General features: G+C 32.0%; 1 protein-coding gene across 6 annotated transcripts in view; it reads left to right on the top strand.

Annotated features, from left to right (window-relative positions):
* Positions 1-14785, top strand: part of STXBP5 (syntaxin binding protein 5) — a 158919-nt gene that overhangs the window by 111641 nt on the left and 32493 nt on the right. For 2 of the 6 annotated variants that reach the window (XM_019746935.3, XM_019746933.3), the window contains exon 19: positions 1038-1103. In XM_019746935.3, coding sequence (XP_019602494.2) covers positions 1038-1103 — 66 coding nt within the window. Of the gene's footprint in view, positions 1-1037; positions 1104-5768; positions 5829-5930; positions 5979-14785 lie in introns of all 6 variants that reach the window. The other 4 variants (XM_074333689.2, XM_019746934.3, XM_019746931.3 and 1 more) reach the window with 3 other exon arrangements.

Here is a 14785-nt window from a genome sequence, read left to right as displayed (position 1 = left end):
GGGGGATTTAGTTTACCCAGTAATTTAATACCTAAATTAAAGAGTCTATATCCCATTATTTAATTTAGCTTCCTAAATGGTTCTTTGTAGGCTATTTTAAGAATGAGAATTATATCACTTAGAACATTTTATAGTCTTTAATAGCAGTTGGCAAAATACCAAAGGCTTAAATTTTCAAAATTGATTATTTTTATTCATTACTAGGCTCATTGTAATACTGGAGTGTATTATCACTGCTATTTATTTTTTTATTGAGGTATAATGGACATGTTATATGAGTTTCAGGTATACAACATAATGATTGGAGATTTGTATATAAATAAAATGATCACAGTAAGTGTAGTTCACGTTACATCGTTACAAAAAATTGTTTTTTTCTTTTCTTGTGATGAGAACTTTTAAGATCTCTCTTAGCAACTTTCAGATATTCAATACAGTATTATTAACTGTAGTCACCAATAGGGACGGCCAGATGGCTCAATTGGTTAAAGCGCGAGCTCTCAACAACATGGTTGCCAGTTCAATTCCTGCCTGGGATGGTGGGCTGTGCCCCCTGCAACTAAGATTGAAAACGGCAACTGGACGTGGAGCTGAGCTGCGCCCTCCACAACTAGATTGAAGGACAATGACTTGGAGCTGATGGGCCCTGGAGAAACATACTGTTCCCCAATATCTCCAATTAAAATTTATTTAAAAAAAAAAGAAATCCAATAATAATTATATCATGTGTCCTTCAAATCACTAATTTTAAACGTAGTCCTGCATTATGTCTAATGTCCTTGAATAGTAAATTATCTCTTAAAAATTTAGTTTTTTATGTTTAACTGATAACCACTGTATTAATTTGAGGTATTTTAATATCAAAACTTTCCTATGTTCCTGTCTCACAACTAATGAGCGTAGTGTTAATGCCAGCAGTCTGTTAATGTTCTTGGTATTTTTATATGGATAGTCATTAAATGTGTACTCTAAATAGGAGATAAAACTGCACTTACATAAATTTGTGGTGTCATTTAGTTTTTGGTTTTGTTTTTTAGCAGGCCTGTGTGATATTAGTGAAGGGACTGTCATCCCAGAGGATCGCTGCAAATCTCCGACTTCAGGTAATTTGGTTTTTATTTCATTAATAATTATAATTCTACAGAAACCACTATAACATATCAATATTCCTTGTTATAGAAAAGCATTTAAAATACACCTACAAGGACCTTTAGAATCACATATTCATTCTTAAAATCATAACTGTTTTTCTACGTGAAAAGAAATGCTCTAGATAAAAATCCACATCTGTATCTGTTAGGAGTCATATAACTGTTTACTTAGCTTTCTAATATGTATACTTTCTTAGGGAAAATGTATTTTACTTTTTACCAAGTGGTTTGATTATCTTCAATCTTGTCTTTGCTCTAGGCATGCCTATCATCATCTGGTAGAGTGTACTCTAATCCTTGAATAATGTCCATTTAAATATGAAAAAATTTCAATACACTCCAGTGGTGACTGTAGACAGTATAATTGTAGACTAGTTATATTCTTGTTTTTGATCAAAGTAATAGCTTTATAATTTTGTAGCTATATTAAAGAAGTTGTCCTTTCTTATTTATATGTAGATCTTTATATAACCTATTTATATGTTAATATTTTAGAGAGAGGAACATTATTTTTAGTATCTTTTGAATCTCCTTAAGATTAAGAAGACCCTGAATTTATTATATTTTTAGTGGATGGAAACTTTGCTAATTTTTAATAAGGTTGACTTCAGAATTTTAACTACCATATTTATCAAATCATTCTGGCGGGGAATTTTCATCAACTTTCTATTGGAAAGATTTTTCTTATCATTAAGTAACATTGTTCTTAGACAGACTCTGATTCTTCCATAGCTGGATATACTACATCAGAAAGAATTTTAAGAGTGGGAAATATTGAGAAGTGCATTTTATTTTACTCCCTGATATTTCAGTTTAGCATTTTCTTAGATTTAGAACTGTAAAAGCTTTTGTGATTTTTTTTTTAATTGTATTTTTTGATATTGTACAAGTTAATAATTTCTTAAAATACATCCACCTTCTGGTTTTCTTAGTCTTTAAATTTCATATTTAAATTTACTCATTAAACTAATAAAACATATCGAGCCGTAAGAATCACTCACTGAATTAGCACCTAATGTTAAGTTTGAACATTGGTAGAATAAAGTTTGAATGAATAATATGGAGCAAGTAGCTGTATTTCCCATCTCATAGGACTAGAGTTATTTCTGATTTTGGAATTTAGAATTATAGTATCTTTTAATTATTGCTGTTCTTCCTGTGATTACATACACTTCTGATGGTCTCACCTTCCCAAAAGGCTATGTGAATGTGTTTGTCAATATGTTACGGCTATAAGCCAAATTGAATAACATGCAACTTATTATCTTTTAATATGTTAAATGACCATGAAAGGTATTTTAACAAGATTCAAGCCAAATAAATTAATACTCCTTTTTATCCTAAGCCAAACTTTGAATAGGTGTGTACATCTAGCAATTTGGAATAACCCAATAAGAGGTAATTGTGTATATTTAAATCTAAGTATATAAATATAAAAAGTACATAAAGGTAAAAACCTTTTAAATTCTCTCTTCTTTGTACCAGAGAAACTGAAACACCTTAAAAGTAAAAATTGTGACTTCAAAAATCATTGTTAAGTGTCAAATTCTTATTTTTAGATATAAAACTTAGTTTATTTAGTTTAGTCTTTGATTATGCTCTGAAAGATATAAGCGTTCTCTGGAGAATTATATCTGTTCCTGTGCATCAGGAAAGACTACTTTTACAAAAACAAATCAAACTTCAGTAGACAGTAGTTGTGCCTGAAACGTTTCATATAGTAGGAGATAGATGTCAGTCACACATAAGTACTAGGAAGTACAATAAAAATAGAATAAAATTCTGGAAAGCTATCCCTTTGACACTATATTGTTACAGCTTGTGTCTCACTACTTATCTATTTTTAAATAGTTCATAGTAATTTTTGCTACCTATCATGGGCCAGTTGTCTTTCTCTTTACACATTTGTAACCTTTTTGCCTTCATTCCTGTTAGCATTCTAATAAGGAAATAAAGGAACGACTTGTTATTCTTCTCACCAACACACGCAAATTCTTCTAATTTAGGATGGTCAAAAAGAGAAAAATGGATGGGGTGAGTTGGAGGTGAATCTGAACAGGGGTAACATGTTATTAAAACCATGGAAAGTAGTAATTACATTACTAGCCTCAAATACTTTCTGCAGTGCCATGGGAAATAAATAAGACAAAGACATATGACAAGTAAATAGTTAAATGATACAATATAGATTTTAAAACCAATATATTTCATAGAAAACTGTATTAATGAGAAAGAGGAAATGGATAACTGGGTTGGAAGTTGGAGTTCTTTATAAATCCTAAGAGGACCACTATTATAATGAAAAGAAGCCAGGTGCCCTTTATCAAAATCAATGTGTTTACTCAAAATAATACATACAAATGAAGAGACTTTTTTGGAAAGCTTTTAAATCTCACAATCAAGATTTGTGATCTCAACAGTTGAGTCAGTATCAAAGCTCTATTAAAAAATAGTTTGCCTTTCCCACTTATTTTTAAATAAACCAACATAAAAATAGAAAAGTAATTCTGCCATCCTGAATTAACATAGAAAATTATTTCTGCCATCTCTGTTTGATCTTTATTTTGAAGAACTAAGATAGCTTCACTGAGCACTTTAGTAGAGTTGGAATTTTTTACTACTGCATCCAAAATGTGTGTGTGTGTGTGTGTGTGTGTGTGTGTGTGTGTGTGTGTTGAAATGATAAAAACATTTATTAGGTTATTTCAAATTGAAGAAAACCCAGAGCCACACAGACCATGACATGGTACCTTCAGGAGTTGACATGTACCCTAGAAAAGCAAAAAGCTGTAGATATTTTCTGTTTATTTAATCATAGTAATTTGGCAAATATATTCAAGTAGGATATGCTGGAAATATTTCTGGAACTTTTTCATGAGCTATCACAGTAGTATGACAACTTAGTGGTGAGCATATTCACTTAGGGAAAATAAATCTATGAATCTGCTTGTATTTTCATTTACAGATTATGTTGCCTATTTTTAAGTTAGAAATACTAAACATTTTTATAATTTTATATTTATGTTTAGCTATGTTATCTTGCTATTGCTCTAATATCAAATATATCAAATAAAGCAAATATTAATAAATGTTGTACTTTCATGTAGCTAAGTTAGTATCAGATGACAATGATGTTTTAAAATATATATACAGCATCTTACCATAGCCATTACCTTCTTTAAATCTGAATTATATTTACATGAAAAATAAGTATAGCTGTTTCCATTCCTGAAAATGTTACTGAGGTCAATGTTACTTATATGATTTTTTTAATAGGATTTATGAGGCTCTATAAATGTTGTTTATCAAAACTTGGTTTTTAAAGAGTAATCTTTTAAGACTATTATAAAAGTAATTGGATTCTGCCGATGTTGGCAGGTTTTACTTGGTCTGAAGAGACCTCAAGGACATTTTCCACCTGGTCAAAGAAAGTACGATTTAGTTGCAGAAGGGGAGGTCAAATTTGACCTTACTTATTAAGGTTCAATACTTTCACTGGGATAAGAAAAAGAAAGAACACGGAGAAATCTTTTTATTTGCTGCCAGTAATGTCCTAGGTATTTGCTTTAGCAGAAAAGTTTTATACATTTGGCAAATGTTTACTTAGAGATTTCTACAGGTAAAGTACTGCACTGAGTGCAAAGGGAATGCAATCAAATGGGGGCCCAGCTTTTCAGAAGTTCAGTCTAGTGGGAAAGGTCAGATGTGTGGAAACTTAAAATATAGGGTATTAAGTGATTAACATCATAAGATAAATATACAGATAAAGTGTTAGGGAATTCAAGGGACAGGGAGTGATTTATTTACAGTTGAGGTGATTTAAAAATTTAATGGATGAGGTATTTTAACTATTATAAAGAATAAATAGTTTAACTATAATAAAATTCAACTAGAATGCTACTTAGGATTGCATTTATTTAAAGGATATATGTTAGAAATTAAATACTGTGAAAAATTAGAAACACCTTTTTAAAGGAAAATGGCAAAATCGTATAAAAGTATTAGATAAACTTACTGGAAGTCATAGCTGAGATAAAATTAAATATTTAAATAAATATTTGAACATATCTATAATTATAAATATTATCCTCAATACTTTAAAAGTCTCTGTAGTAATAGTAGAATTTACATACTATTTTGAAGTTTGTATCTAGAAAACTAACTCTGAAATAAATTTTGCCAGTATAGTACTTGTACAGGATTCTTAGTTCTACTAGATAAACCTTATTCACTTAACTAATTTCAAGAATTTTTATATTTTCTTTCAGAAGCAGTTAATTAACCTCTACTCATATTTTTCTTTATCTGTTCTCCAGGATATAATTTATACCAAGCTTTGGCCACATGGTTGTACCTTAATAGAAAAATTATTATATATTAGAGTTCATATTTATTCTAAGGGATTGGTCTACCGGAAAGGATAATGCACTACTGACCGCTGTTCTTACTGTAATATTACAAGAATGTTAGTAACTATACCCATGACATTTCCTTGTGGCCAGTAGTGTGGCAACTTGTAGAGGTTACCGGATTATTTTGTTTGTACTTTTCCCTGTGACTTCTCAGTGTTTGTGACTGACCTTGTGCCTGTTCCTTCCATTGTCTTCATTTGTGTAGGTTCTTCATCACCTCACAATTCAGATGATGAACAAAAAATGAATAATTTTATAGAAAAGGGTATAGTATCTTTATTTTAAAGTATTTTATTTTAATATTGTTTAATTTATTTAGTTTTATTTGAATAGATTTTGACATTTTATATCAAAATATTATTTTCAGTGAAGACCAAAAGCAGAAAGTTTTCCAAGATGGTAGCCAGTGATATAGGTAGGAAATAGAAATTTCTATTTTGTTTCTAATCCTTGCTATATGCAATGCTAACTCAACACCAAAAAATGATCTAATGCATTGCATTTTGAATATATTAATTTATTTCTATACTTCTATGCTAAACAATCTCTTGGGGTGTGTTTCTTCTAAACTCATTGGGGCAATAATTATTAAAAAATCAGTTAAATTGGGGTTGCAGTTCTTTCTCTGACTTTACGGTGTGAATTGTTCTATTAATTTTTATTGTTGCTTTAAAATAAAGCAGGGTTCAATTTATGCCATAAATAGTATGATTTTATACTCCCAAGTTTTTAAATTTTTCTTTCCTTTAGAGTTTTATTTGTATGTTTTTCTACCTTTATTCCATCCTCTTCACATTTTCAAGACCACAAATTTCATGAAAATGTTTCTCTAAAAGATTGCCTCTTTTAATCTGTAATCTGCACTATCCTTGGGTGAAATGGGAGTTTTTTACTACCCACCCACCAAGTAAAAATGAGTGACGGAGAATATATTATTCCTTTGATTGTTTTTATGAATATACTTGGAAATGAATTGCTTAATCTAAGGTTTTCAAAGTTTTAAAATGTTGTGTAAACTATATAACCAAACTTGTGGACATAATGAAACTAGGATTTTTTGGTCATAAAAATTTGAATGTTCTCTAGAGATTTTTAAACACTGGACAAACACCATTTTATAAAAAGAATAAATTTAATCTTTGATTTAAATCCAAAATTTTTAATATATTGTTATTATTTCCCCCAAAACTCCCACCACATATTTCTTGAATTGTATTAGATGAATATCTAGGCAGGTAGAATAGATTTACTTTATTTCAATTGATAATTTTTAACATACAGTAAAATTAAATTTCAAAAATTCTTAAAAATAGTATTCATACTGTCTGCATGTTGTAAATTGAACCCTGTTTAGTCGTATTAACTTTGGCTGACTGTTAACACTTCTTGTCATTTTTTAAATGAGGTGGTTTATTGTTGGGCAAAAAGGGCTCTTCATTAATGGAGAATCAATTATTTACCTCTGTGTTTGTGGGGTTTTAGTTAATCAGTTGGTAGAACTGAAGTCACTTTAATTATGTACTAGCACTACAGCATAATACTTTTCCAACAAATTTTCTTTGTAGTATATTCTAACCTAATAGTACATTCTATCTTAATAGTACTTTAGAGGTTATTTTACTGTTATGTAATATAAAAAAAATTAGAAGGGACTTTCCTACGTATGGTTTACTGAAGAACTTCTAGAATTTAGTTACCTAGGAATTTTACCTTGAAAGGGACTGTGTACATAATTAAATTTTTTGAATTTATGTCTGATTTTTGATCCTGGGGTTATAGTTCCTTTGTTAAATGTATTGAATAGTTTCCCATTTTTTTCTGTGTTTTCAATATAATACATAGCATGGAATATCTGAGCTTGAATATTTGAAAGACGTCAATTAACAAATTTCTTAGGACTGAGAACTTTATTGGGAGAATAGTTCTTTGACAACGTTCTTGCTTTTTATGTTATTGGCAAGTTTTTCTTTTTGTCATGCCAGTTTTTATAGTTACATTTATTGGGAAATATAATAACTTTGTTCAGCTTTTGAAACTTTGTTAGTTACACAGTTGTACACAATTATTTTTCATCTTCAGAAACCACTGTTCTATCTTCTATTTTACATATAATTTTGTTTGTTTTTGTTTGGAATCTCTCAGTGTGTTTTAGTCCCAAGATATGTCCCAAGATGTATAGAAGGAAAGTTCACTTCTAAATTTTTTCTTCATTTAAATGGAGACTGCTGCATTTTAGACTGTATAGATTTTGCAGTTAAAAAAAATGACACAGTTTATCTCCATGCATTAATGTCTAGTTTTGTAATAAGACTTAGCATAAAATATGCCATTGAAAAACATAAAATGACAATGCAATATTGAGGGGGAAAAATCATAGGATTTCCTGAAGAGCTCTCTGTTGAGACGTATTTTCTATATGAAGCTTATAGTGTCAAAAGCTTCCATATGAAGCTCATAGGAATCCTTGAGTATTCTGAACTCACTGTTTCCTCTCATCCAATCCCATACTTGCTCTGAAGTATCCTGAACCTCATAAAATTATTACCTCTATCTTCCTCAGTCTGCAAGCATCTATAACTTCAGCCTTAGGCAATTATGCAGTGGCCTAATAAGGGAAGGCATAAGAATTAAGCCTTGGCTCTGGTAAAAGTACCACCGTGTGTGAAAGGCTGACAGAATGTCTGGGCTCCTTTGTCCCTTAGTTTCACCTACTCTGAAAGTAACTGCAGTTGGTATCATATTGGAGAGGGCGGGGAGAGGAGGAGGTGTGGGTTGCAGGATGCCATTCTTACTTTAACAGCCTAACCCATGCATAGAAAACCAACAATACAGTTGAGGTAGCTGAAATGATAACAATATTTTTTTAAATATATAATGATATTTAATAATTATAATTTTCCTGGCAGTTTACCAGCACTTTATAAATAATTTTTCTTAATCCACTCAGTAACCTCAATGATCTACTTACTGTTATTTCCCTGTATTACAGAAACTTGAGGGTTAGAGTGTAAAGTAATGTATCTATTGGTTACCAAGCTAGCAAATGACAGAGCCAGCATTTACCCAGGTAGCCTGACTCCACTCTTTGTCCTCTTTAACACTGTACAATATTACCTCTTACGACAATTTACTGAAGGCTGTAATGTCTCAAAAACAAATCCATTGTGTGATTTGTAACTAGATAATCTGGTTATGACCCTATTCTATCTGCATGGTGTCCTGGAAAAAGATGGCTCGTAATTAAGTTCTGTCCTAACACCAGATCATGGATGCCATTTTGGTACCTCTCACCCAAACATAATATAGAGTGCCTAGAAGTCTACCTTGCTCAAAAGACCAGACTCAAGGTAAAGTAACTAGAGCAAACAGTAGAGTCCCCTAACCCTACCCACAGCCTGCCTTCATTGTTTCCTGACTGGTATCTAACTCAGGTAAAGGATACTGACAATGACTATCTTGTTTGTACATAAGAACAGCAGCCTAAAAAGACATAACTTTTGGGAGTTTAACAGCAAAAATATAGCAGAATATAATGCAATTGCAGCATCCCTAAAGAAAGGTACATGCACATAATGCATATATAATGATTTGTTTTGCTTATTCATACCTTATGATTAATTTTTGTTTATAAAATTTTAATGACCGATATTTCCAAAATCAATTAATTTCTTGTAGTGTTAGCAATTTCTGTAAATCATTTAGAAAATAAGATTGGTTATCAATTTTTTTTCTGCTCATTATTTATATTTTATAAAACTTTGGAAGTATAAAATTCTGTAAAACTTTTTATTGTTTAAATTTATGTAAAAATAGTCCTAAAATATATGTCTTTATGAAACTTAATCTAATTTTTTATGATATCCTTATGAATAAAATATGGTCCAGATTCTAGGATTGTTTGGTAGATTTTTGTCACTACATGATTACCCTTTTCTAAAATGTATTCTATTTCATTGTGATTCTATTTCCTTCTGAAAGTAGATTTCTAGCTGGATTCTATAGTCCACAACACTGCTCATGTCCAATTTTATTACTAATTTTCATGTAGAAGGAATGATTACGAAATTGATTACATGACACTGTGAGAGAGAAATAATAATAGAGATTAAAGAATAAAGATTCAAAAGTACAGTGACAGTGAGTGTTGTGATAAAACAGAAATAATAGCTCCATTGGATGAATGCCTCCTAAGTTCTAGACACCATACTAGATATTTTGCATGGTAGTTGTTCATATAGGCAGTGTTATACCTCCAAGGCCCTCTTTATCTTTCCAAGTCCGAGTTTGCAGTTACTTGGGTAATGATTAATTACCTTTCTTAGCAAAAATTGAAGTAATTTTTAAAATCAGTTTATAGATAATGCTCATTATTCCAAGTGCTGTTTTTATTGAGTCCAAATTTCTTTTTAAAATTAAAATGTTCTGACGCAACTTAAATCTGTTCTTAGTCATTGTAGTCTCAGTCACTATTTCATTAATACTACAGTTTTAAAGCAGTGCAAGCCCCTTTATTTTTCAAGGGAAGAAATTGAATGTCAAAGAAGTTAAGTGACATATCCAGAGCAATGTCCCATGGTAATCACTTAGCACCAGAATCCAGGTCTCTTGACACTTGTTTTATTATACCATGTCCCCGTTTTCGTGTTATGTGGTCTCTTTTTTTTGTGCTGTCTTCCCATTTCTTTTATGTTTACAAGTTGAAAAATAAATTCTTAGAAGCCCATTTCGAGTTTGCTATATGAATGAAAGGTATGTATCAAATGAAGTAAAATTTTAAGTTATAAAATTATTTCAATTCATTATAAAACTCAAATTAGTATTGATATTTTTACTTTATATTCTCCCAATATTCAATGCAAAATATGGCTCTTACATCTATAGAAGTTCATCTTTGTATTTAATTCACAATATGGCATTAAAAATAGGAGCTCATCTTGAAAGAGAAGATGAGTCAAGTGTGCAGTAATGTCATTTTTACAGGTAACTAGTATTTTCTACTTTGAAAGATTATTACTTACCTTTCATTTGTCAAAAATTAAATTTCACAGGCAGATACTTTAAAACCATTACACAAACCTGAGTTCCTCTAATGAATTCTTCTTCTTTTTCAGGATGACTAAAATCTGAAGAGTATGGCATATTTTGTATTCAAATTTTAATTATATTTCTGATGTATTTTCTATTGAGTTTCATAATAAAATCTCAGTAAAGTCTCTGTGTTTTGTATCCCAGTACTTAATTTTATATGCATTTATCTCTCTGTAGAATCATCCTTTTCTTACATTAGAAGAATGTACAATGATCTTTCTAAATATAACGTGCTGTTTGTTCTCTAACATAAAATTCATCCAGATTAAAGTTATATGACTGAAATAATCTCTTTGTCAACTATTGTTTGAGCAGAACTATTAATGTGGCAATTTACGTTCTGCCATTACTGATGGTATTAATTAACTACTAGGACTGCCATACCACATACGCGATGGTTAAAAAACAGAAATTTATTTTCTTTAGAACAGTTCTAGAGGCTAGAAGTCCAAGAAACCAACAGATTTGGTTTCTTCTGAGACCTCTCTCCTTGGCTTGACGATGGCTGCCTTCTCACTGTGTCTTCACATAGTCTTTCTTCTGTGTACATGTACCTCTGGTGTTTGTGTGTGTCCAAATTTCCTCTTATAAGTACCAGGCAGATTGGATTAGGGCCCACCCCTAATTGCCTTATTTCAATGTAATCAATCACCTTTTTAAAGGCCCCATCTCCAAATAAGGCTACATTCTGAGGTCCTGGCAATTAGGGCTTCAACATAAGAATTTTCAGGGAACAACTGAGCCCATAACACTATGTTAGGTTTATGTAATACCTTTTATTCTGCAGAAAATGGACTTTGAGGTGTTGCAGAGTTTAATTATGGTGATATCCTAGACATTACATTTTATGAATTTATGGAAAGCAAATAGAGACAGGCAAAATATTGAAGACAAAAGCTCTAGAAATTCAAGAATGAAAAGAACTTGTTACTGTCAAATCTTTACCAGGCAGGTATTAGTATCTCTTTATAGGTTTTCCTTCATTTCAGGTAGTAGATCTGTTTTCTGTATTTCTAAACTCATCTTTTGATTAATAGGTCTGTATTTAATTTGCCCCCTTTTTCTCTTTATTTCACTTATGAAGAAATTTAGTTTTTTTCTATAGAAGTTCCAGTGACAGTTTTTGTTTATTTATTCATTCATCATCATGTTTATTGAGCACATATTAAATGCTAGACACATACATAAATACCATATTTTGCAACATAACTTCTATTCCCAAACTCGTGAAATTTAGATATTAAATTCAATAATTTGAATGACTATTGAAATGTGTGATAAATGATAGGAAAATTTATATTTCTTGGTCCCACTTTCCCTCTTGGATTTTTACCATATCCTACAAGCTGATTTTTAGTCTTCTACTATTCTGATTGTTTTATTTAATATCATACATTTCAACATTACCCCTGTAAAGAGTGGCATTGGATCTCTGCAGGAGGTGAAAGAAGTGATAAAGTGATTGTCACTTTATTCTAATTATTGAACATTTCTCAGTATAAACAAAGATATTTATTTTTTTTTGCATCTTCTTCATACTGTCATAATAAGTCCCTTACCTTTTATTGTTGATATGCCGTTTACTATGAAAGTCATATTCTAAAAAGCTGAGGTTATAGTTCTTTGTTCCTTTCTTTTAAGAAACCTTCCTTACAAAAATAAGATGTGGAACATAGTGGGTAGAAAAATTAAAAGGAAATTACAAAGCATCTGTTTAATTTCAAAGAAGCAATACGAATCTCCATAATTGAGAAACTTTACAAAGATTTCTACAGTTGCAAAGAACTAAAAAGTACCAATAATGATGAAACTGTCATCTCTGGTATAATGGTCCAAGCAGGCCTCTTTCCTTGAGATTTGCTTCTCTTGAACATCATGCATCTTTCCTTGGTATTGAAACTACCATTGCAAACATGATTGTTGTGATCAGGTATAAGTTTATTATTCCTGCCAGGCAAATGCAGCTCTTTACTGCTGACTCAGCCAGCCTGCTTGATATCCTCATTCAGGTTCATAAGAAGAGAGAACAAAGACTCAAGTTAACAGCCTGCTGAGACGTATCTGTGGTAACAGTTTTCCTCAGATTGGAAAAACTTCTTTACTGTCATTCCCATTGTTTCTCCTGTGGATAAAGGCATAGAAAAAGAGAGCAGTTTATTTTCTCTAGTGACAACGGATTTTAAAGCAAGGAAGATACTGAATGTAAGGGACAAGAGTTGAAGAATACACTCAAAGAGGAAAATACAGTTAAAGAATACAGTTAAAGAGTTGTCTTCCGAGAACTCATTCAAAGCACGTGTTTTCAGTGTGAAAGCCTCAATGCAAGTTGAATAACTTCAAAGTATGAGCAGAAGTTTTACAAGTACAATGAAATCAGCTGACAAGATCACTGAGTTGGCAAGTGCTTGTGATACTCCTGAGAAGTAAATATATGAGCATCAGAAAATTGCTGGATAAAGTCTACAACCACTTCATCATAAAATTATACCAAAGTACAGAGTATAAGCCAGGACTGACGGGAGCTTCCCCAGGGGTGGACCTGCCCTCAAGGAAGTTGACTAAACAGACTTGAAAACAAGTACATTCCCCAGAAGTAGTCACAAAAAAATTGAAAAATACAAACATGTAGCCCGAATTTCAGCTTTTGACCTTTGGTTTGTGACTTAGCCTCCCACTTTAAAAATAGAATATATAAGGCTCTTCTTTCCAGGCACTGAACAATAGGCAGTCCGTGACTATCATCCTTGAGAGACAGGAGAAACATGAGGTGAACCCAACAGCCTCCCCAGCTTTCTGCCACAGAACACTTTCCTGTTGCAGTTCAGGGTGGGGAGAATCCAAGTGGAGTTGCAGTCTCTTACGCCAAGGAGACAGAGAGTGGACTTCTAGGCCGCTAAATGGACTGGAATTTGTGAGGCAGAGTACTAGAGAGAAAGGAACTGCTCTGAGGGAAATTCCTAGATGTCTTTGGGGATTCAATGAAGGTCCTTGCCTCAGAGCTGGGCTGCACATGAGCCGAGCAAGACCACAAAACCTAGCAGCACCCACCTGCTGTGAGCCTGCAAACTGACCAGTGATACCAGCTGTCATTCACAAGTGCTAGGAGTTGTTACAGTTAGACCTTGCCGAAACCTCAGTCCTTCTGTTGATGTCCCAAAAAGGCCACTCTGAGCATTAAAGCCATAATCTAGAACTAAATTTAAACTGAAATAGACTCACCCTAACAAAGACTAAATCTGAGCCTCGTAAAACCAAAAGAATCTGCTGGTAATTTGACTGTATGGCAGAATAAAACTCAACATCTATTGGTTGACAGTGTAATCCAGATTCCCTTCAACGTATTATCCACTATGACCAGCATTTAATCAGAAGTTCCTAGGCATATAAAATCAAGATTTACAATCTAATGTAGGGAGATACGACCCATAATGTAAGAATTTAAAAATGAATCAGTAGAAACAGACCTCAAGATGACCTAAAAGTTGAAATTAGCAGTCAAGGATTTTTTTAATAAACATAGCTACTATATGTTCAAGTACTGAAAGGAAAAAAAAGTCATAATGAACAAACGGAAAATATCACTGCAAATAGAAACTTTATAATGAATAAAATGAAAATTTTAGTACTGACAAGTTCAATATCTGAAATGGGTTTAGTATCCCTGGATTGAAACTACAGAAGAAAGGGTTATGGAACTGGAAGACCGATATATACAAATTATATAAGGTGGAATGACAAGGATTTAAACCCCTCCCCCTCCTTCAGTCCTTTCATTTCCATCTCTCCAGAAGCATTCATAAAAAATAGATGTTGTTTTCAAAAGTTGGTGATTACATGGCTTCAGATTTCTCAGCTACACTTAATATGATAAAAACATGGAACAACTTGAGTTTTGGGGGGATGTAATTGTGAGCTGGGACTTGCACATATTGCCAGATTTTCTCTGATGCATGGTTTTCTTTGTATTTAGCTGAACAGGAGTTTGTGGAATATTATGCTTATATACCTTTCTTTAAAACTTAAAAAGAAGTGAAAATACTTCTTGAAGACTTACTTTAGAAGACATTGGTGGTTGGGGGAGTTGTACTGGCAATGATTGTCCCCTATGAAACTCTCTCCTAAGAAAGTAATCCA

The sequence above is a fragment of the Rhinolophus sinicus genome, chromosome 2 (genome assembly GCF_057876585.1).
Source record: "Rhinolophus sinicus isolate RSI-liver-muscle chromosome 2, RSI-T2T, whole genome shotgun sequence".
Lineage (NCBI taxonomy): Eukaryota > Metazoa > Chordata > Mammalia > Chiroptera > Rhinolophidae > Rhinolophus > Rhinolophus sinicus.
The sequence above is the reverse complement of the archived record's forward strand: the minus strand, read 5'-3'. Positions and strand labels throughout refer to the sequence as shown.